Source organism: Delphinus delphis, chromosome 3 (genome assembly GCF_949987515.2).
Source record: "Delphinus delphis chromosome 3, mDelDel1.2, whole genome shotgun sequence".
Lineage (NCBI taxonomy): Eukaryota > Metazoa > Chordata > Mammalia > Artiodactyla > Delphinidae > Delphinus > Delphinus delphis.
In genome coordinates this window covers 137,283,391-137,306,754 of record NC_082685.1, presented here as the reverse complement: position 1 = coordinate 137,306,754, position 23,364 = coordinate 137,283,391, and the positions used below count along the sequence as shown (strand labels likewise).

General features: G+C 41.0%; 2 protein-coding genes across 5 annotated transcripts in view; both read left to right on the top strand.

The window, feature by feature from the left end:
- Positions 1 to 2,196, top strand: part of ZNF131 (zinc finger protein 131) — a 32,962-nt gene extending 30,766 nt beyond the window's left edge. For all 4 annotated transcript variants that reach the window (XM_060009524.1, XM_060009526.1, XM_060009523.1 and 1 more), the window contains one exon: positions 343 to 2,196. In XM_060009524.1, the coding sequence (XP_059865507.1) occupies positions 343 to 1,029 (687 nt within the window). In that variant the 3' untranslated portion in view covers positions 1,030 to 2,196. The remainder of the gene's footprint in view (positions 1 to 342) is intronic.
- Positions 2,197 to 10,503: 8,307 nt separating this feature from the next.
- NIM1K (NIM1 serine/threonine protein kinase) overlaps positions 10,504 to 23,364 on the top strand; it is a 69,534-nt gene continuing 56,673 nt past the window's right edge. The window contains exon 1 of the mRNA XM_060007060.1: positions 10,504 to 10,650. The gene's annotated coding sequence lies outside the window, so the exon portion shown is untranslated. The remainder of the gene's footprint in view (positions 10,651 to 23,364) is intronic.

The following is a 23,364-nucleotide window of genomic DNA, read 5'->3' as shown; positions in this document are numbered from 1 at the left end:
AGCTATAATTGGCGGCTCTTCCACGATTAGTGTGTATTTATCCCACATGGTGAAATTGTTCTTAATGTTGATATCACGGAAGAAATTATAATAGTGTTACTTTATAGTCCTTTAATATAGGCAATATTAAAATGTTTCCCCAAAAGGATTTAAGTTGTTAGCTAATCAGGTAAAAGATCAAATAAACAAAAGAATTATGAAATTCCCTTAGACTATGTTACACATGTCATATTTATAACATTTTCAGAAAAATCTTCAACTTTTTTCTTATAGAGAATAAATGCATCCATATTTCCTTCAGTTTGAATATAAGTGTTAACACCAAATGTTTGGTTATTTCAGGTCTGTAATAGTGTGTTTAACAGCTGGGACCAGTTCAAAGATCACTTGGTAATACACACTGGAGATAAACCCAACCATTGTACTTTGTGTGACTTGTGGTTTATGCAAGGAAATGAATTAAGGAGGCATCTCAGTGATGCTCATAATATTTCAGAGCGTCTAGTAACTGAAGAAGTTCTTTCAGTAGAAACACGTGTGCAAACTGAACCTGTGACATCAATGACTATTATAGAACAAGTTGGGAAGGTGCACGTGTTACCATTGCTTCAGGTTCAAGTGGATTCGGCACAAGTGACTGTGGAACAGGTCCACCCAGATCTGCTCCAGGACAGCCAAGTGCACGATTCACATATGAACGAGCTTCCAGAACAGGTCCAGGTAAGTTATCTAGAAGTGGGTCGAATTCAGACTGAAGAAGGTACCGAAGTACATGTAGAGGAGCTGCACGTTGAACGGGTAAATCAGATGCCAATGGAAGTACAAACTGAGCTTCTAGAAGCAGACTTGGATCAAGTGACCCCTGAAATCATGAACCAAGAGGAGAGAGAGACTACCCAAGCAGATGCTGCTGAGGCGGCCAGAGAAGATCACGAAGATGCTGAGGGTTTAGAGACCAAATCAACAGTGGATTCCCAAGCTGAAAAGTCAGAAAATGAGAACAGAACACCTATGCCAGTTTTAGAATGAAATAACAAATGAATATATTTTTAAATTTATGTGTTGAGTTTTTGAACTGATGATGGGCAGTGTGACTGTCCTTAAGCTAACAGACATGTGGACCAAAGTTAAGCTCTTTCCTGTTGTGTTGAACTGTTTCTATTGAAACAAACTGATTTTCCCCCACTTGATGCCACAGAGGAGGGATCTTTCCCATAAGTGAATGGGAAGCTTTGAGAAGTATATTTCTGGAAAACTGAAATGGATTATATTCTTATTATATAGTTGGGTACGAATGTATCTATTTTCATTGTGGTAAGGGTTCTCCCTTCTCTCTTTGCCCAGTCATGTCCTTCCTCAAGTTTTTTTTCCCCCATATTGTAAAATCAAACATAAAATCATTAGAATACAAGTTTATGTATTCTAATGCATGTTAGAATATTTGAATATATAGGAAACACAAGGCTGCATGAAGAAAAGTGCATTGTTACTGTGCAGTTAAATTTTGGCTTCTGGCTTTCTTTAGCTTGAACAACACTCTTGTCTACCCTGACAGTCACAGATGTCATCTCTGCAACAGAAACGGTGGTGGTGGCGGCAAATTTCTAGAATGTTTAAAAACCAACCACACCCATGTGCCTTTTCAAATTCAACTAAACTTCTGTAAAGCGCCTCTGGGTCTTTCAGAGTTTGTGTTGCAAGGAGCAATGTAGGTCATGCTATAGCACTCGGTATTTTCCTTACAGTGACAGCTACCGGTTCTTTTTCACTTCAGTTAGATTGAGAAATTTCATTCAGTGGCGGCTGAAGGGCCATTTTCAATTGGGAAAATTCACTTATATCTGTGGTAAACTTTATTTTGATGAAAAGTTGCACTAGTATTTTACCACCAGATGAAAAAAAAGATGAGCATCACTTAAAAATTAATGTATTTAAAAGTACAGAGAAAAAACATGTATATAATATATTAGGCTTTGTTTTGAATGAATCTTTTTCCCCAATCCTTAATGTAAAGATCTTGTGCTATAACTTTTAAAGCCATACAAATAAGAGTGCTAAACTGTGGACTTAAAAGTAGGTGTGTAAATATTTTTAATCAGTATTACTTGGAAAATAAAATATAACAACCACATACACCAATATGCTATTTTCTTTACCTGTTAAATATTGGGAGATATTTACATTTTTAAAGTAAACTTTAAAATTATGTGTTCATGACTCTTTTTTCACCTTACCAGTGTGGAAGTTGGTTCGTGGTCAGAGATGTCTTCTCATCTGTATTAACATGACTGATAACACGAATTGAGATATAAAATTCTCAGTAAACATCTCCAGTCCCCAAAAATCAGTTCAAAAGAAAGGAAGGAGGAAGAGGTTGATATTTGCTCTTCTGTATGGTGGAGCACAATAGCCAATGGGATTTTAGTACAGCCTATTTTAAAAATACTTTCTCCACTTACTAGTGTGTTAAATTTAAAAGATCAATTCAACATGACTTTTAGTAATGCTAATGTTAAATGGTATCACATTTATGAAATTACTGAAGAGGATGGCTTCACACAACTGGAGAAGTCATGGATTTAAAGATAATAGGAATTAGAAGGTGGTTTTTATTTTAGGATCAAAGTGTATGAACATTTCCAAGTCTGTTCTCTTTGGCAGTTGGGTATCTGCTACAAAGCTTATATTTTTATTTATATATATATATTTTTTTCTTTTTTTGAAGTCAGAAAATACTAATGATAGAATTATATCATATTGAATTTTTCAGTTTGCCTTAAGATGTCCACGTTCCTGAGTTAGTTGTAGTTTAAAGAAATGTTTACATTCCTGACATAACAGTGGTCTCAAGTATATAAATTATTAGTTAGTATCTAGTGAATTTTGAACGCTGAAAATAGCTCATGCTGTGCCCTTAAGCCAAGGTATGAAACAAGGTTTATTTTTAAACATAATCTTTCTAGAGCCCTGACCACAAGGTAGAGATCAGGGACAAAGGCACAGCAAAGCATTAAAATTATCATTTGAGTTTTTAGGTTTGGCAAGGCCTTTCAGAACAGGTTTGAGGGACAGGTATAGTTCACTTTACTTTTCCCAAAAGTGAAGGCTGTATCAGCGTGCTCCAAATGCCAGTAAATTTGATTGCAGAAGAGAGAAAGCTACCCACTGGTGGTAAACCTTAGGTTGACTAGGACTTGGCAGTTCATAAAGCATTTTACAGTAACAGCTATTAAAAACCATGATGTATATTGAAGTACTGAACTGGGTATTTTGTTCCTCTCACTTTACTCCTACTGGAGTTTTTAGCTAGGTCTACAGTGTGACACCTGGGCAGTAGTGCCAGACATTGGTCATCATAGGAATCCCAAGAGCACTGGAGAATGATAGGAGAGCCTCTTCTATCTCCCCTACTCCACTGTTCAACAGCAGTTCTTTGATTATCTGACACCAACTGGGTTTCCTTCAATTCTGACAGTACCAAGAGTTAACGTAGATTCCAGAAGTTAGAAGTACCACAAGATTGCCCCCACTTCAGACACCAGCCGACAATAGAGTCCCCAGGGTACCCACACTTCTGCCTGGCCAACTACAAATTAGGTGTTCCCACCCCTTCCCAGGTTCAATAATGTGCTAGAATGACCCAGAATTCAGGAAAGCACTGTACTTAGGAGTGTGGTTTTGTTATAAAGGATACAAACCAGGAACAGATGGGAGGAAGGACATGCATAGGGCAAAGTGGGGGGAGAAGTGTACAGCACTTCCCTGTCCTGTCCTGGTGCTGCACCCTCCCAGCACATGGGTGTGTTTACCCAGATGCTCCTTTAACATTGTTTACTTAAGTTTCATTACCTAGACATGATTAAGTTATTGGCCATTGATTATTGAACTCTCTCCAGCCCCTCCTACTTCCCTGGAGATCTTGGGGGTGAGGCTGATAGTTCTAGCCCTCTGATTCATATGGTTGATTCCTCTGGTGACCAGAGCCTAAAGTCACCTCATTACATAAACTCAGGTATGGGCTTGTTAGGAATAACAAAAGACGTAACTCAGGAAATTGCCAGGGTTCTAGGAGCTTAGTGCCAGGAACCAGGGACAAAGACTGAATACGTACTTTTTTATTATACCGTATGTATCATCTGAGATTCAAAGGAAAACTAACTGAACCCTCATGTCAATACATTTAAAATCTAGAAATCTTTTGGATATGTACAAAAACAGAAGGATCTTACAGTCTTACCATTTAAAAAGGCTGCCATCCTCATCCTACTATTGAAAGTAGAAATATTTTCATGGAAAGGTAAGTGCTTCTCCAACTACATTCAGTTTTGAAGTAATATTTCAAGATTGAAGAAGTCCGTGAGAGTCTTCTAATTACCCACTTTATACTCTGAATAAGCAAACAGTATTGACTGAGGCCTAGATGTAGATAAAGTGTCAACCAGTAAATCAAGTGGATTTTAATGCACATCTTCAACATGGGTTGATTGTTCTAAACGAACAAATGAACAATTAAAGACCAAACAAATGGTCTTTAAAGTGTTCACATGGAAACAGTTTTATAACTGTCATGTAAAATTACAAGTAAATGACCTCTTAAAAGTTTAGCCTGATTTTGTTGGAGGTAACATAATAGCTTTGAATTTATTAACACTAACCACTGTGTTTGTTGTATCAGGAGAGAGAAACCTAAGCTGAATGTTTTTCATGTGTAATGTGCTGAGCTGTGCCATGGCTCTTAAAGAATTTGTCATAAACGATTCAAGTGAGAAGCAGAAGGAATTAAAACTATCACCACCAATTACTGAGATCCATTATATTGGGAGGCCTAGAAGTGTATTGCTTTAAAACCATAAATGTAGAGGCTGTCATTATCATAAATGTATGCTGAATTTACAGAATATCTTAAAACTACTACATGTTCTATAAATGTTACTTCATTAATTCTGTTGACATGGTACGTAGGAAGGCAGCATGTGAATTCATAATTTTTTTCTCCTCAACTTTCCCACAACCTAATACGACACTAAATATGACACATACAACTGAAGTGATGCCCACCTTGATATTTGTACCAAAATACAGCCTAGGAGAGAAAAATCTTGTAACAATAGCGTCATTTATGAATCACTTATTATATGCCAAGCACTTTACATTTAATCATCTCAACGACCTCATGAGGTAATTAACATTATTAGCTATCATTTTACAAATAGAGGAAATAAGAGGAGGAGATGAGAAATACCTGGTAGAAAGTGGAGCCAATATTTGAAACCAGGGAGTTAGACTCCACAGACTACACCCTTGATCACTAAAATACAGTTACCTCTGTATGAGATCTGTTTGTGGCTGACGATATTGGATTGCACAGAGCATAAGTCAAACACCCATTTTCCTTTTGTAATTTACATCAGCCCTTGATGGGGTTGGGGTGGGGGAACAGGAGATGGGAAAAGGTGGCAAAACACATGGAGCAAATTGCCTTTTGGTAGCTCCTTGCCAGTCTCCTTGCCTTGAGACCACACCATCTAGGCAATGGTTCTGCAACAACAGCGTGCATCAGCATTTTGTTAAAACGCACAATTCGATTGGTCTGGGTAAGGACCCAAGAATTTGCATTCCTAACCTTCCCAGGTAATACACTGGGTTTAGTCCTGGAACCACACCTGGAGAATGGCTGACACAGAGTACTTAAAGGAAGCACAAATGACTAGCCAGTGGCACTAACTTGTTTTGAGGGTCTCTTCTTTTTTTGTAGCGTAGTCAGGTGCTACTCAAAATATCTTGTTACTTGTTGTTCATGTTTACTATTCACGTAATGGACTGGACTAAGACAACAGTCTTGGATTTTTTTGTTTCAAGAGCGTTCTGCGTATTCTCAGTAATGAATTACCTTTATAATGTTTCTGAAATGAAAATGCCACAAAGACATGAAATGTTAGAGAATAAGAAATTAGAAACTGGAAAATCACAATAATTGAATAATTTTGCTTCCACTGGGTAACTCAAATATACTTCAGAGACAAAACAATAGCTAATTATCTGCTGAGGAGCAAATGTCAATGTATGAATTCACCTAAGAAGAGCTAGATCATTAACTGGTTGGGAGTTTGGTAGACCACCCATATTAGAGCAGTAACTGTGTCCTCTGAAATAATAGTTATCAATTAGATACAGCTATGAAACACTATGGAGGGAATAATAGGGGTTCAGAACCCTAGTCCGGTTGAAATGGTGCTTATGAAAAACTAAAGACAAAAATCAAACAAAAGTAACTATTTGATTCTGACAACTTTTCATGAGATAATTTCACTACAGGATCAATGGGCCCAAAGCCTTCATCTGTTCACTGTCCAACTGTAAATAATACCCAAGTGCTGATTATAAGAAAATATCGCACTTATTGCTATACTTGGCTACATAGTCAAAATTTTGGAGTATAGTTGCTACTATAGGGAATCTCAACAACTCAAATTTTTTAATGAAAATTACTTTTATAATGAAAACTTTTTATATGAAAATATCTCAAGATCACAATTAGGGGTTTTTTCTCTCCCCCCTCCCTCCCACCTCTCTCTCTTTTCTCTGTTGTACTTTACCTTTAGAAAGAAAGCTCAATATTGAACATTAATGACTAAATGATGAGGCAGGGAAGTCTAAAGTGAATTAAAGTATGCAGTATATCAATAGAATTTAAGCTGACCGGCAGAAGGAGTAGTGGCACCTCACTCAGCTGCTGAAATTTACAACCTTTTTTTCTACTTTGTTGTTGTTGTTAACTTATACTTGCTCAAGTAGAAGATTCACCTATATTAGAAAAATAAGTTAAAAACTACTCCAAGACCCATTAATCAGAAATAACTATTGTTAACATTACATGAATATCTGTCCATATACATATGCACAAGAGAGAGAGAACTTTTAAAAACAGAATTGCCCTGCTAGTTTTAATTCTTTTGGTTTAATTTTGCTCGAATATAACAGAAATAAGAAGGGAAGCAGGATACATGGATAAACCTCAGATAAATGTTTCTTTACTACTAGTCCTTTAAAGGTTCCTATAAAATTAAGGAAAAAGGGATTTTAATAAATACTAATTGTCAGTGATTCAATTTGATTTGCTAATTATATTTGCATTGTCAAGGCTTATAAAGTCAGTGTGCAGATTAAACAGCTGATTAATTACAGCACAGAGAGAATTTGTGAAATAGAAGACAGAGCTGAAGAAATTACCCAGAATCTGAAAGAAGGTAAAAATCTGGAAAATATGAAAAAAGGCATGAGCTAGAATGAGGGGGTCTGACACACATAATGTTCAACTGGAAAACCTGAAAGGAAGATAAACATGGGACAGGGATCATATTCAAAGAGATATTGTCTGAGAATGTTTCTGAAGTGTCTGTAAGACATGAAGTCTCAGACTCGGGTAGCACACAGAACCTTAACAGCATAAATAAAACAAATTTTCCTGGAACAGGATATACCTTTTGAGTTACAGGTTCAACTCTACAGCAATATGCAGTCTTAGAAAACTTTTGCTCTGTGTCGGCTCCCAAGATATGTCAAATATCCCTACCAGGAGAGAGGAAGGAGAGTGGAGGTAGGAAAACCCCATGAATAGCCCAGGTTCCCATTCAACAGGGATGCTATGTATCAGGTAACTTAATGACCAGAAAATAAGAGTAGAATGTCCCTATATGCCCTAGAACAGCACTAAAGGTGGAAAGGTCCCTCAAAACCTGAAATAAAAATAATAGCTACCATTTATTAGGCATTTATTAGACATTTGGGCCCCAGCTACTTAGAGACTGTGATGAAAGGAGTAGACAGATACATTGTCAGTGGGGGATCCTCCTGACTACCACCTGAGCCCATGGACTCCAGATTAAGAAAACCTAGTTTACTGTTTTCCAGAAACGTTGTCTCAATTCTCACAACTCCCAGATTACAGGTGAGGAAACAGACTAGGTGCTTGAAACCAGAGTGTCATATAAGTAGTAAGTAACAGAGCTACGAGTCAAGGTGTAGCTTTATGACTCAAGAATCTAAACTTTTAGCCACTGTCAATGTTACTCAAAGTATAGAACAAGGACCTCCTGCATTAGAGTCAGTTGTTCCTAAGAATGTTTTTGACTTCTTTTCCGCTAACACAAGGGAGCAGGGTTTAGCAAACTAAATTTTAATGAGCTCTGCAATAATATGAAACTGTCTATACTGTCTTTACAGGTCTTACAGTTTCATCAATTCTTTTGGAAAATAATATTTTTCTGACATTAAAATTTTTCTCTGACATATACACCCATTGTAGAAAATGCAAACAACACTGGAAAGTATTAAGATCGTTTAAATCACCTGAGATTCTGCCACATAACCAAAAACATTTCCAATGTCCGGTGTAGTTCCTTCTAGTTATATATATCACAGATTTCTGTCATTCTGTTTTGCAACTTTTGCTTTCACTTAACATGTTGAAAATATTTCCCCATACTATTCAAAACAAGACATTTTAACCTCTATATATTACTGTTACATTGTAATCAACCTATTGTTGAATGGCCCTTTCTAGGAGAAAAACAACACGTTTTTCAAATGAAGGGAATTGAACCATGAGGTCAGCCCTGTATGGCTGGGTATCCCGGGACTCCCAAGGGAAGGGAAGGCATGAAGGAAGGGTTTATGATTTGAAAGGGAGCAGGCCCTAGCAGCATGTCTGCAAGAGAAATTGGGGTATAGGGGGCTCCTGGAATGGAGTCTGGCCAATGGACTTTAAGAGAAGTGGTTTCTGATGCTGAGTTTTAAGTTTTCCTTTTCTATGATAGCCTAAAGTTTTCAGTAACCTCTTAATTCTCTAGAATCGCGCATCGGCTTCGCCCTCTGGTGCTGTACGGGTCCGTACATGGTGGGAGGGCCTATGACAGAGTACATGTCAGGTTGGGAGTTTGAGGCTCTTGGTATCTAGGCAGTTTCTTTATGAAATCCTGCTCTGTGTATTGTCATGTTGTAGGATTCAAGGAGTATTTTATATTTTAAAAATATGCAATGATTTATCCTGTATTTTATTGTTTTAGAGAGACTGACGGCATGTATTAAGATTACTCCTTTTAAAAAAAGTCCTTTTGTCTTTTGAGGAGAAGTCCTCCCTTTAAAGTCACACTTTTCTCACAGAGAACCTTTATCCTACACAGGTAGATGACCACTCTTACAAAACAAGGAAGCAATTATTCTAGGTTCTCTTGGTTTTCCTGCCAATCTCAATGGTCAGTCTGTGGAGCTGTCCAAGGTTTTATTTCTTGTCTTTCCTGTTCTGGCCCCTTTAATCATCATACAAAGAGGCAGAAGAGGGTAGTAAGGAAGAGCTGCAGACTCGTGTGACCTTGAGCAAGTCAAATAACGTTTCTGGGCCTCAGTTTCCTCATCTATCAAAACAGGGATGGTAATAAGAGCACCTAACTAAAAAGGTTATTGTGAGGATTTAATCGGTTACTCTTTGTGAAAGTGTCACAGTTCCTGGCAAGTAGTGAAAAAAGGAATCTTTGGATACCCTAATTTCTACCATAAAAGGGTTTTAAACTTAGGTTATTTTTCTCCTCAGCTCTTTCGATTTTGTAAATACACCCTGGTAATCATGAATTGAGCATGCCGCAACAGGAGGAGGAGGAAAGAGTGTTCACTGAGCTGTGACTTAGGGCTCCTAATCATGGCTCTGCCATTAACTAGCTGTGTGGCCCTTGTTAAGTTAATTGACCTCTCCGACTTCGATTTCCTCCTCTGTAAAATGAAGGACTTGAACTTCAATAAATCAACTCTATGCTTCAGTATTCGGTGAATCGCATTCCCTCCTTGTTTGTAGACTGGAAAAATATTTGGCACCTATCATTAGCCAGAGAGTCATAGCTGCGGAGTAGACAGGAAGTTAGGGGTCCACTGCCTAAGTGGCACCAAAGGAACAGGGCCTAATATATGCAAGGACTCCACGCTGAGGGTGGCATTAGCGCTTATTTCTGCAGAGCCTAAACCCTGCCAGACTCACCTGAAGGAGCCGTCACTCTGGTTTGCTAGAAAACCCCGTTCTGTTAGGAAGATTACTGGGTCGCTGTCTCCCAAGGACACGGAAACCTTTTTTATCCAGAGGCTGGAGCGGCTCAGTACGAAGCGTGAGTTGGGAGCTGTGTCAACCCTCTTTCGGCTGTGTGGCCACTTCGCATCCGTGCTCTAGGTGGCGTCCTCTCTGCGGCAGGGCCAAACCCCCTCCTCGAGTGTCTGCGACGGGTGTCCCCGCGCCGCGCGCCCCACTCCCTCCAGCCCCTCCCGCCTGGCTGCCATAGAAACCGACCTACGAAGTCCAGGCCCGCGTCCCGGTACCCCGCGGGCCTCCCCTTCCCCACCTCCGGCGGGCCAGCCCCCCGCTCCGGATTGGTCCTTCGGGAAACGCTGCGGGGCGACTGGGTCCCCTCGGAGGAGCCCGGGCCGGGCTGGTGGGCGGGGTTTGCCGCGGCCGCCGTCCGTCAGGTCGGCCACCCCTGACAGCTCCGGGAGCCTACAGCGCGGCCGCGGCGCCCCGACACACACGCACCGCCCGCGCCCGCGCCAACCACCGGGAGCGCCTGGCCGGGCGCCGCGCAGCCGACTCCGCGAGAGGAGCTCGCCACCAAGGTAAGCGAGGGCTGCGGGGCTCGCAGCCAGCACCCCACCCGGCAGCCCCTTCCTCCGCCAGGCTGCCGACCTGGGTGCTGAGGAGGGACGCCTCTCCTCCCCGTGACCCGAGGGGAAAGAAAGACACAGCTCCTGGCGGGGGTGGGCGACTTGGGGTTAGGAGAAGGTTAGGTGCTTTTTAGGGGCTCCCCCTCCCAGGCCCAGCGCTCCTGGGAGGAAAGCGCGTTGGAGGCGGAGACCGGGGTGTGCCGGCGCATGGGGCCCGTGCCCGGGGGCGTGCGCCCGGGGTGCGTGTGCGCCTGTGTCCCGGAGTCCCGGCTTGGTGCGGGCACCCGTGTCTGGGGGCGCGCCCTGAGCCTCGCCCCGCGCACACCAGCTGCGCGCCACCAGCGCTCCCGGGCGCAAGCCCAGAGCTCGAGAGTTTGTATCGAGGGCCGGGGACCTGCGTGACCCCGGCTGGCAGTGGGCAGTGGAGGGAACTGACAGTGAACGGCTGTGGCCCAGAGGAAGGAACCCTCCACCACCACCCACGCCACGACGCGCCCTAAAGAAAAACGCTCCTTTTGGAAGACTGTACAAGTAAGGAAGAACCTGTCTCCTCTTCCCTGAGGTCCCTTCAGGAATATTAGGAGCTCGAGGATTGGGCGATGCGACCCGGAGAGGATCGCAACAGGGTCTTTAAAATGCCGTCTCCGATCAGCTTTGTGTGCCTCACACAATACCGGAGCGGATGGAGAGGTCCAGGCAACAGATAAAGGTGCTCCTAGCCCTAATAAGGGTAGCGGAGGTTCAGCCCTCTGCACTTTTTTTCTTCCTTTCTCTCTCTCCCTCCTCCGCCGTCCCTCCCGGCCTGTCTCCTCAACCCCTCCCCGTTTTCGTCCTCCCGACTTTATTAGACAAGAGGGCTCTCTGTTAGACCCACCCTCCCCCACCCCATTCCTCACCCCGTTTCAAACCGAGAGCGAAGGAACCACATTCTAAGCTCTCACCCGTGCAATTTCAGACAAGTTTGGAAGTTAAACAAATCGCCTTTGCACTCGAGGCCGCGGGAATCCAAAAGGGAAACAAACAAAACCAGACCGAAAAATCGATTCCAAGTTAAGTCAAGATTGCAAAGGGGAATCTAAAACGAGTATTTGTTCATGGCGATAGGATTTTTTAATGTTTGAAAAATATGTATCACTCAAGTTTGCATCATCAGTATTCAATTTGATTCACAGAAGAGCTTCAAAAGATGGTTTCTGTTAGTGTTGCAAAAGCACTTCTAATTTTGGTTGCCATGGTAACTGAAGAAGTCGCCCGGCACTGTTGAGAGGCTGCCTGGCTGGATCCAGGAACTGTTCTTGAGGAGATCTCCCCACGTCGCCTCATGTTACCATGGTAATAATAATCGAGCCTGTAAGATACTTGTTTCTTTAGAGTACTAAAAGCCCAAGGCATGTCGTTGTTGTTTAATTTTACCTTTTCAGAGTGTGCAATTTGTGAAACAGATCTTCCCTCTCAGACAACTGAGAGTAAACACTGCCCTCCAGCCAATCAGTCCCGCTGGCCCAGCTCCCTTCCCACAGCTCTCTGCACTAAGGACGGAGGCCGAGGAGAGTGTTTGATGCTAAAGGAATCCTGGCCTGTGACCAGATCTCTCTCCCCATTAAGCGTTAAATTTGGAATCCTAATTAGCTTTCTAATTAGAAGAGGGGGGAATGTGAGTGGGAGGCCCAGAAAGAGGCTAATAGGGAAAAAGCTAAGTCCAGCTCTCCACGGACTGGTGTTTTGTGTGCTGTTGAATTGCCTAGTAAAGTCCTGGTAGGTTTATTTTTGGCTTGACCACTGTTAAGTGGTAAGCCTGTAAAAACCTTCAGAGAGGCCTCATTCTGTGCTAGGAAAAAAATGTGGATTGATATTTAGTTTGAGGTGTGTGCTTTTTTTCTAATAACACTGCATTTAAAATAAAGACAGTTTTGTGTGAAATCTCAATTTCCCAGTAATAACTATAGATAGGCCATAGAGCCCTTTATGCTCTTGGTTTGGCCTTAGGTTTTCAGTTAAAAAGGCTTAATTTGGGCGGAGCAATGGTCCCATTCAAATAATTTTATTAGTAAGTGTTGATGTCTTTAAAGGACCATAATATTTTACACATTCACAATTCCTGAGCATTGAATCCTATAAATTAAATTTACATATGGATAGCATATGACTGGGAAATTTGAAAGCCCCTAGACTTACAGTTAAACAAAAAAAAAAAAAGAATTTGTCCTAGTAGGTTAATGTTTTCAGCCAAGTATCTAGTTCCATTTTAAGAAACTTAAAAATTAAAATATAATGTAAAATCCAACTGCATTCTTTGAATCTCATTACAGTATTTCTCTAGGGACTAAAGAGCCTTAATTCATTGGCTGATTTTCTTTCAGTTGTTGAAAGGACAAACTGTTTATAAAATTAGTCTCGTTCTATGGTTGTCACTTCCTATGGTCATTCTAGAAAAAGTTCTCTAGAATTGAAGTTATAAATTTCAAGAAAAGAAGAAAATATTCAGATTTCTTATGAAGACAATAGTCTACAATTTGAATTAATCAGATCACAGTTCTTAAATTACTTTTTTCTCAAGAACTTCAAAGATAGCTCAACCATTATCATACAGTATACTGGGGAATATTAACCAGTTTTATGGATGGGCAAGTTGTGTTCTAAAGACTCAAGTCATCTCAGCTAACTACTTGGAAAATTAAGAGATGAAAACTAAAATCACCTGGCATGTCTATGAACATGAGTATCAGGTAGGACTTAGAGAAAATCTAGGTGAGAAGAGAGACAAGGTAGAGTGGCAGGAAGAATTTAAGATTATGAGAAAAATAAAACAGTAGGGAAAAAGTCTTAAGTGAGAAGAAAACTCACAGATTAAAAGAAAGGGAGTAAAAAGAAAAAATTGAGTGTAAAGAGAGTTGCACAGAAAAACAAAAACAAAAGAAAAACAAGTTGGAGAATAGGAAGCTAAAAAGAACTCTACTCTTCATCTTCCATGGAGAACAGAGAATCTGATGCTTTTCCAGAAAGCCCCCACTATCCTATTTAGCAAAATCCTCCAACTTAGAGGATCTCTGGGAGGCCTGAGTGGTGGACCAAAAATCTCTCTGGGTCACCGCTTCCTCAGTAGTATGGGCTGAGGCAGCCTTCCCATCTGCTCGCTAGACCTCCTTCTTCCCAATCCTTAAGCCACTAAGAAAGCTTTCTACATTTACACTTGTTGGGATCATTTAGTTGGGATAATTTGTAGACACACTTGATTATGTAATTGCAATTATTAAACTTTAAATTGCAGGTTTCACTTTTAAAAATCGCTTAAATTGTTATCAAAGTAAGGCATTCATCTAATTTTGTGAATTAGAGCATGTGAAAAGATTCTAACAAAACAACAGTCCCCCTCCTTGGGAGACTCTGCTCTTAGCTGTTTGATCACATACCTCCCCATTTCCAAATAATTCACTTATGTGACTGGTCCTTGAGTTACCAGTTTTAGACAGAATCTATGTACTTTCTCTTATTATAGGGGAACATATAGCTCTCTTACTCCACCCGTCCAACTTCCCCTTCCTCCATTTCTGCAACATAGTTGGTGGAAGAAAATCAGCCAGAGCACCATTAGTATAACCCTTTATTTACAAATACCAGGCAGGGGAGAGCTCCATAGAGCATCAGGCTTAGGGAAGGAGGACTAAATGTTTCCTAGGACTTTAGCCAGAGCAGCCAAAGTTCTGCTAACTTCAGAAATAGTTGGTCAAGGATAGAAAAGGGAGAAATGGCTCTTTCGGATTAGTAGCCATTATTTGAGTAATTTGGATTTTATACAGGGGAATGGGGAGGAAGATTCAGGGGCTAATGTCTTGTGCTAGGACAGTGAGGAGGAAGAGTGCAGGAGACAAGGACTTGCACACCTCTCCGTGGAAAATCCTGCCCTATCGTGCTTCTCACAAGTGGCATCGCAATGTTAATTAAATCAACATCGTGTTTGCATTGCTATGACTGTGTGATTATTGTTCCCTGCAGGGCCAAATCGCGAACTATGGTTGTATTTCTTTTTCTCTACAACTATTTTGAGGAAAATAGTTTTTCATTTGTTTACTTTTTAGAACCTATCGCCAGTTCTTCTAGAGGCTCTTTAAAATGCCTCTCCTGGGTATTTTCCACACAATGAAATGCATCGGCCAATTGCCTTCTTTCTGGGACCCACTCCAGCCCTCCAAAATGGACCCCTCAGTTCTCCAGTCTGAACCAGTTTTCTGATGGCCCTGACACCCACTGGCATTCCAAGATTTCTCTTTACCTTCCTTCTGTGCTGATTCCCTGTTCCCCCTGTTCTCTTGTTTTCTTCTTTCTTGGTTTATGCTTTCATTTTATGGGGCATCCATTTTGCTAGCTTCTTAAGAAAGGGTACAGGAAGTACATTTGGGGGACCTTGCATGTCTGGAAAAGTCTATTTCACTCTCACACTTAATTGATGGTTTGCCTAGGTCTAGGATTCTAGACTGGCTATTCATTCCTGCGAATTTCCAAAGATTGGTTTATTGTTTTCCAGCTTCCAGTGTTTCTGAAAGTTCATTGCCATTCTGATGCTTGATTCTTGGCGTGAAATCTGTTTTTTCTCTTTGCAACCTTGTAGGACTCTCTCACTGTTTTATGAAATTTCAGTAAGTATGGATTCACTTTCTATGGACTATGTTCAGATACTTGGTAGAGCCGGGAAACTCATGTCCTGCAATTATGGGGAATTACTAATGTAGGCATACTTGGGAAATTATTCCATTTTATTGGTTTCTTTTCCTTGTCATGTATTGATTATTGTTAATTGTATCAACTCAGGATTTTTAGCTTTGAATAAATTGGGTGCTGCCCTTTGGAATCATGCATGCTGCCAGACCAGTTTCTCTTTTCTCACCACTTTTGGTCTTTTAAAAACCGATCTCTACTCTCATTCATATAGTACCATATCCTTAGCTCTACTAATAGTTTTGGTACTCTTTGGGCATCTGCGTTACGGTACATATTGGTTGGAAGATGTTAATCTAAGCACAAAGACAGCAAATTTGCTACAGACTAATCAATGACGTGAAGGCCAAGCCTAAAATGATGGTGCAGGTTTCATGACCTTTCATGTCAACTATTGGTAACCTGCGGAGTAAAATATCTCTCTAGAATATAGACTTGTTCACCTTCACATTTTACAGTGGAGGAAACCAATCCTGAGATGTTAAGTGTGGAGTCATTTCTCCTGACTCCTTTCTAAACCATTATTCTTTCACCTTGTCTCCTCTCTCTGCTTGGCTACCTTGTCTTATATTTCTTTTTCTTTTCATTTCTTAATCTTCTTTTCTTTAGTATAAAGAAATAAAGAAATATTATAGTTCTTTACTGTAAGACATATTATATTCATACATAAAGTATATATTCTAAAATAGTACATATTCCAGAGGCAGCAAGAAGTAAGGGTTGGGCTTCCCTGATGGCGCAGTGGTTGAGGGTCCACCTGCCGATGCAGGGGACACCGGTTCGTGCCCCGGCCTGGGAGGATCCCACATGCCGTGGAGCAGCTGGGCCTGTGAGCCATGGCTGCTGGACCTGCGCTTCCGGAGCCTGTGCTCCATGTCAGGGGAGGCCACAACGGTGAGAGGCCCGCGTACCGCAAAAAAAAAAGAAGTGGGGGTTAAGTCTAATTCTGGAATAGCTTGCTGAGTTTGAATCCTGGCTCTGTGACTCACCTACAGTGTGACCTCGGGCACATTATTTTACCTCTTTGTACCTCAATTTTGGGGGCCTATAATAATGGTACCTACCTTCTAGGATAATTGCGAGAATTAAATGAGTTGATTCATGTAAAGCTCTTAGAACGGTGCCTGGCATACAATAAATATCAATGTCCCTAGTATTCTTGTCAGAAGTACAGAAACAAATGTTAAAATGAAAGAAATAATTATCTTTAATTCTGTCTCTACTACCATCTATAATCCCAACTAGAGAGATGGCCATGGTTAACATTCCAAGGGTTGTTTCTTGGTAGTTGGAAAAAAAAAAAAAAAAAGGCATATTGTACATACAGTTTTAATGTTGCTTTTTCCACTTGTCTTTATAGTCTAAGCTTGACTGTTCAATATTCTTCTGTGTGGTGTATTTGCTTCCTGTATTGGCCCTAACACAGAGCCTTGCAAATTAGGTTCTTCATAAGTACTAACTGACTGGGAAGCCAGCTCTTCCTCCTGGACCCTTTGGGTTTGGAACAGGTGTAAAGAGGTCTTCCTGTCATGAATTCGAGAAGACTCAGTTACCTTTAAGACAGGTCTTATCTTTCGCTAGACATTGAAAGCATTCTGGCATCTGAAGAATCTGGAGATGGCATCTGAAAAGTGTGGATCAGAACAAAATGAAGGGATACTCACATGAAAAGATGATGGAGGAGGAGAGGGAGGGCTGGGTGACAACCAGAATGGAAGTGGTGGGGTGGGACTCAGTGGGACCATTAAGCATGGAGGTGTGGGTCTCCCCACCCGCACGGCAGAGACCACATGGAATGTGGATCTGATATTTTGATTTTTTCCTTGGAACCTCAGCAATTAAGTGAGGCTGGGAAGCCAGTGAAAAGGCTTCTGTGTGCAGACACATCCTGAAAGCTGAGGCTGCTTTGATCTCCTGGGAGATCTGACGTGATCTTCCTCAGTGCATGACAGTCACCAGTCTGCTTCACTCACACAGGACCTATGTAGCCAGAAGCAGTTGACTTAGCAATGTTTCCAGAGTTCTGGAATTAAGCCTTGAGCAGCCCCAGTGAAGATTCATGCCGCTTGAGAGCACTCCATGTAACACTGAGACAAATTGATGTTAGCGGGTTTGTGTTCTGTCATGTTGCACGTGCTAGAGAATTACTGTCTTCTCGGGAAGCAGAGAAGTTCTTCAGAGGCTTGTGGTCTGGGTGGTGGGTTTTGGATGGAGATATATAGAAGGTGATGTAGAAGGTGAGGAGGAATGCTTCTGTCTTGCCTAAACTCAGGCTTCCTTAAGAGTCACCCTCTCTGTATAGCACATCACATCCATGTGAGAACTAGTCTGTGTAGTTAGGTGACTACTGTCTGCCGAGAAAAGTAAAAAAGATTTAAAACAATAAAACAGGTGACATAGTTAATAGCTATAGGAAACAGGATGCAACATTTCTTTAAAGGTTAGTATATAGCAGTGCTAAGTTAGTATATAGCAGTGCTAAGTAAGTAGACTCTGGGTTTAAAGCTGTTTGTCTCATTGATGGAATGTTCAGTGATAGTTGAAATTTGGTGACTTAAACCTTTTTTGTTCAATGCTAGATTAATTGGTGAAAGTTGCCCATCAGAACAGAGACTAAGATGCAAATACAGACTATTACTCCCATTCTTGGCTAATAAAATACACTCATCATATTTAATTATGATTAAGTTTTTTTAAAAAACCTTTTAAACTTTTCTGAACTTCTAGTTTAGACAAATACCCTTTGGACATAATCAACAGCACTAGTTCTTGTAGCAGACAGTGAGGTACAGATTTTCCTACTCTTTACATTGCCTCACATTCAATGGCCATTAAAAAAAAAACAACCCCCATTTCACTTTCTGTTTCCCTGACCTACATTTCCTTATCTTAGCACTTGCTTAATCACAGGGGCAAATTCTTTCAGGTTTCATCTCATTCAGGAAGTTTTCCCTGAACATTGACCATACCCCACGTGTTCTCTGGGTGCCCACCCTACCTGTACATATGTCTGGCCCAATGCTTTGAACGTTATATTTAAATTATCTGTTTTAGGTGTCTACCTTGCCCCACTAGCTGATGATTTAATCGTACCTATGTGGCTCTTGGGGAGGACCTCGTACCCACTGGCTTAAAGTAGGCAGGCACTTAAAAATAGTCTGCTGACCTGGATATTTCATCTTGTTATTGGAGGAGTATCCCACAGCCCTAGCTCTGAGGGAGGAAGAGAAACTGGGCTTTCCAGCCCCTACAGCAGAAGAAGGCAAGGAAGGGAGAGTTAATAAAGATGTTGAGTGAGCCAGCCTACGGTGACTGCCACAACATCACTGATTGATAGGGTGACCATGTGTCCCAGTTCATCAGAGAAGGCTCTGGATTACATCTGTTGTCCCAGTGTGATTATTAATAGCACCCCCTTCTACTCTCAAAAGTGTCTTGGTTTGAGTGACAAATTCTGTGTTCACCCTACTTACTGAGCACTCGCTATTTATTGTAGGCTCTCATTAAACAGTAGCTATTAATAAGGGAGATAGACCACAACCATAAGATAAATAACAAGCCAAGATTACATGTGGTGGTCTAACAGCACTTCATAGGTCTAACCGTTTTGACACAGTCTGTGGCTGGTTGATCATCAGCTCCACCCCTCCCACTCCCATGTTTCCTACTGAAACAGGAGGGAAGGGGACAGGGCACAACCTTTAAAAGAATGACATAGCCATAAGACATGACAAAAACTGGTTAGAACCAACTAGGTCCAAGATGGTGGAAGCTTCGACTTCCAGTGGACCTTGAGCCTCATTATACACTCATTGTAATACATTAGCGTTTAATGACACACCCAACAGTGCCATGACAGTTCTGAGGCTAACCATAACAGGCCAAAAAGTGGGTGGTGGCCCAATTCCTGGAAATCCCCGCCCCTTCCCTGAAATAGTTGGAATAATCCTTCCACTTATTAGCCTATGAAATTACCTAGCCCATAAAAAATAACCACCCCATATTTCGGCACCTCTCGCCTTCTGAGGTGGCCCACACTCCATCTGTGGAGTATGTTTCTCTCTAAACAAATCCACTTCTTACCTATCACTTTGTCTCTCACTGAATTCTTTCTGCAACATCAAGAACCTGAGCTTCATTAAATCCTGAGACCAGATGTGTAATCTCAATTAAAAGACCATAGGTTCAGGGATTTCCCTGGTGGCACAGTGGTTAAGAATCCACCTACCAATACAGGGGACACAGGTTCGATCTCTGGTTCGGGAAGATCCCGCATGCCATGGAGCAACTAAGCCGTGTGCCACAACTACTGAGCCTGCGCTCTAGAGCCCGTGAGCCACAACTACTGAAGCCCGCACTCCTAGAGACCGTGCTCTGCAACAAGAGAAGCCACGGTGGTGAGAAGCCTGCACACCGCAACGAAGAGTAGACCCTGCTCGTCACAACTAGAGAAAGCCCGCGCGCAGCAACGAAGACCCAACACACCCAAAATAGAAAAAAAGAGACCACGGGTTCAAGTCCCAATCTGAGTTGCACGGTTTCACTATGACCTCCTTTCTAAAGGACATCTCTTAGGTTTTGCAACATGATTTTCCTATCACTTTTATTTTTGAAACCAAAGACTTAGAATCTAGAAAATTTGCATGTTCAATCATCCCGACTAGTTTTTGTTTAGATTTTCCCTTGGGAAATCATGTTATCAAATAGCTGAATATATTAGTATTACAATGTCACACTGACATTTTAAGGAGTAACCATGTTATAGATTTTGACATTTCAGTTGCCTATTGAAATGGTGATGCTGGACTAATGTCTTAAAGGTACCGAGAGCTCCTATTCCTGACCCATTCCAGGCTTCCACCTCTGACCACCCTTAATGTGGTTTATAATTATTTTGGAATTTTTCTTCCTTGGAAGTTCTCACCTCTACCTTCTCTGCTAACCTCTCTTCCCCATTCTTAAAAACGCATTTATTTTTATGAAATCTTCCTCAGGTAAGATTTTCATTTTCTCAACTTTTCACTTGTCAGAAGATAGAATCATCTGCTGAGCACTTCCTGATTGAGCTAACTGACGGAAGTGTTGAAAAAGGTACCTCCCCCGTTTTTTGCCCAGGACAACTCATTGCCTTCTTGGAAAGTTGCTTAAAACCCTACACTTCTGTGGCTGTTCTAAATGACTCATGTTAACAGTTTTGCTCATACCTCTTTCAGAAGGCATGAAGATGTTTCCTGTTCTGAAATTTGGAGTTGAGAGCAGGTGTACCAATCTAAAGCATGAAACTGGAACAAGCCTCTTCCATGTGTTATGGAATACACGACGAAATATGCCGTTTTAAGCATGCTCATACACAAAAACAAAAAACAATTGAGATTTCCATTGAAATTCACTAAGTTTGTATATTCATTTAGGGAAGAGTTTACATCTTTATGATATTGAGTATTCTTTTATTAAACATGGTATGTTTTTTCCATGTATTCTTTTTTGTTCTCCAATAAGCTTTCATAATTTTCATGATTTATGTCTCTCTCATCTCCTTTGTTGCATTTATCCTTAGGTATCTCATGAATTTTTATTGCTACTCATATGAATGGAATATGTTTTATTATTGTTATATTTTCTTATTATTGCCAGATTATTATTGGTGAATACAAATGTTATTGAATTTGCACTGATTTTGTCTTCAGCAACATTGTTAAACTTATTTATTAGTTTTAATCGTTTGTGAGTAAAGTCTCTAAGATTTTCAATGTTTAAAATTCTTTGTCGGGCTTCCCTGGTGGCGCAGTGGTTGAGAGTCTGCCTGTCGATGCAGGGGACGCGGGTTCGTGCCCCGATCCGGAAAGATCCCACATGCCGCGGAGCGGCTGGGTCCATGAGCCACGGCTGCTGAGCCTGCGCGTCCGGAGCCTGTGCTCCGCAACGGGAGTGGCCACAGCAGTGAGAGGCCCGAGTACCACAAAAAAAAAAAAAAAAAAAAAAAATTCTTTGTCAGCAAATCAGAACAGTTTTGTTTCTTTTCACTATTTAGTTCTTGTCTTCTTTCATTGGCCAGAGGCTCCAATAAATATTGAATAGAAGCAGTGTTAGCAGGCAGCCTTGTCTTCTTCCTGATTTTGTAGAGAATGCTTCTAATATTTCACCATTTAAAAAGATGTCTGCTGTAGGTTTTGGCAGATAGACTTAACTTGGTTGAGTAAGTTCCCCTCTATACCTAGTTTGCTAACATTTTTATTAATAATGAGTGTACAGTATTTTGGTTTTTAAATTTAATTTTATTATTGATTTTTTATACAGCAGTTCTTATTAGTTACCTATTTTGTACATATAAATGTATATATGTCAATCCCAATCTCCCAGTTTATCCCACCACCACCACCCTTCTTCCCACATCTCCCTTAGTGTCCATACGTTTGTTCTCTACATCTGTGTCTCTATTTCTGCCTTGCAAACTCATCTGTACCATTTATCTAGATTCCACATATGTGTGTTAATATACGATCTTTCTGACTTACTTCACTCTGTATGACAGTCTGTAGGTCCATCCATGTCTCTACAAATGACCCGATTTTATTCCTTTTTATGGCTGAGTAATATTCCATTGTATATAGGTAGTACATCTTCTTTATCCATTTCTCTGTCGATGGGCATTTAGGTGGCTTCCATGACCTGGCTATTGTAAACAGTGCTGCAGTGAACATTGGGGTGCATGTGTCTTTTTTTTTTTTTTTGGCTGTGTTAGGTCTTTGTTGCTGTGCACAGGCTTTCTCTAGTTGCAGTGAGCAGGGGCCTACTCTTCGTTGCAGTGTGTGGGCCTCTCATTGTGGTGGCTTCTCTTGTTGCAGAGCACAAGCTCTAGGCGTGAGGGTTTCAGTAGTTGTGGCACGTGGGCTCAATAGTTGTGGTTTACAGGCTCTAGAGCACAGGCTCAGTAGTTGTGGCACATGGGCTTAGTTGCTCCGTGGCATGTGGGATCTTCCCAGACCACGGCTCCAACCCGTGTCCCCTGCATTGGCAGGCGGATTTTTAAACACTGCACCACCAGGGAAGTCTGCATGTGTCTTTTTGAATTACAGTTTTCGCTGGGTATATGCCCAGTAGTGGGATTGCTGGGTCATATGGTAATTCTATTTTTAGTTTTTTAAGGAACCTCCATACTGTTCTCATAATGGCTGTATCAATTTACATTCCCACCAACAGTGCAAGTGGGTTCCCATTTCTCCACAGCCTCTCCAGCATTTGTTGTTTGTAGATTTTCTGATGATGCCCATTCTAACTGGCGTGAGGTGATACCTCACTGTAGTTTTGATTTGCATTTCTCTAATAATTAGTGATGTTGAGCAGCTTTTCATGTGCCTCTTGTCCATCTGTATGTCTTCTTAGGAGAAATGTCTATTTAGGTCTTCTGCCCATTTTTGATTGGGTTGTTTGTTTTTTAAATATTGAGCTGCATGAGCTGTTTATATATTTTGGAGATTAATCCTTTGTCCGTTGATTCGTTTACAAATATTTTCTCCCATTCTGAGGGTTGTCTTTTCATCTTGTTTACAGTTTCCTTTGTTGTGCAAAAGCTTTTAGTTTCACTAGGTCCCATTTGTTTATTTTTATTTCCATTACTTTAGGAGGTGCGTCAAAAAAGATCTTGCTGTGATTTATGTCAAAGAGTGTTCTCCCTATATTTTCCTCTAAGAGTTTTAGAGTGTCCAGTCTTACATTTAGGTCTTAATTCCACTTTGAATTAATTTTGTATATGGTGTTAGAGAATGTTCTAATTTCATTCTATTACATGTAGCTGTCTGGTTTTCCCAGCACCACTTATTGAAGAGACTGTCTTTTCTCCATTGTATATCCTTGCCTCCTTTGTAATAGATTAGTTGACCATAGGTGCATGGGTTTATCTCTGGGCTTTCTATCCTGTTCCACTGATCTATATTTCTGTTTTTGTGCAAGTAC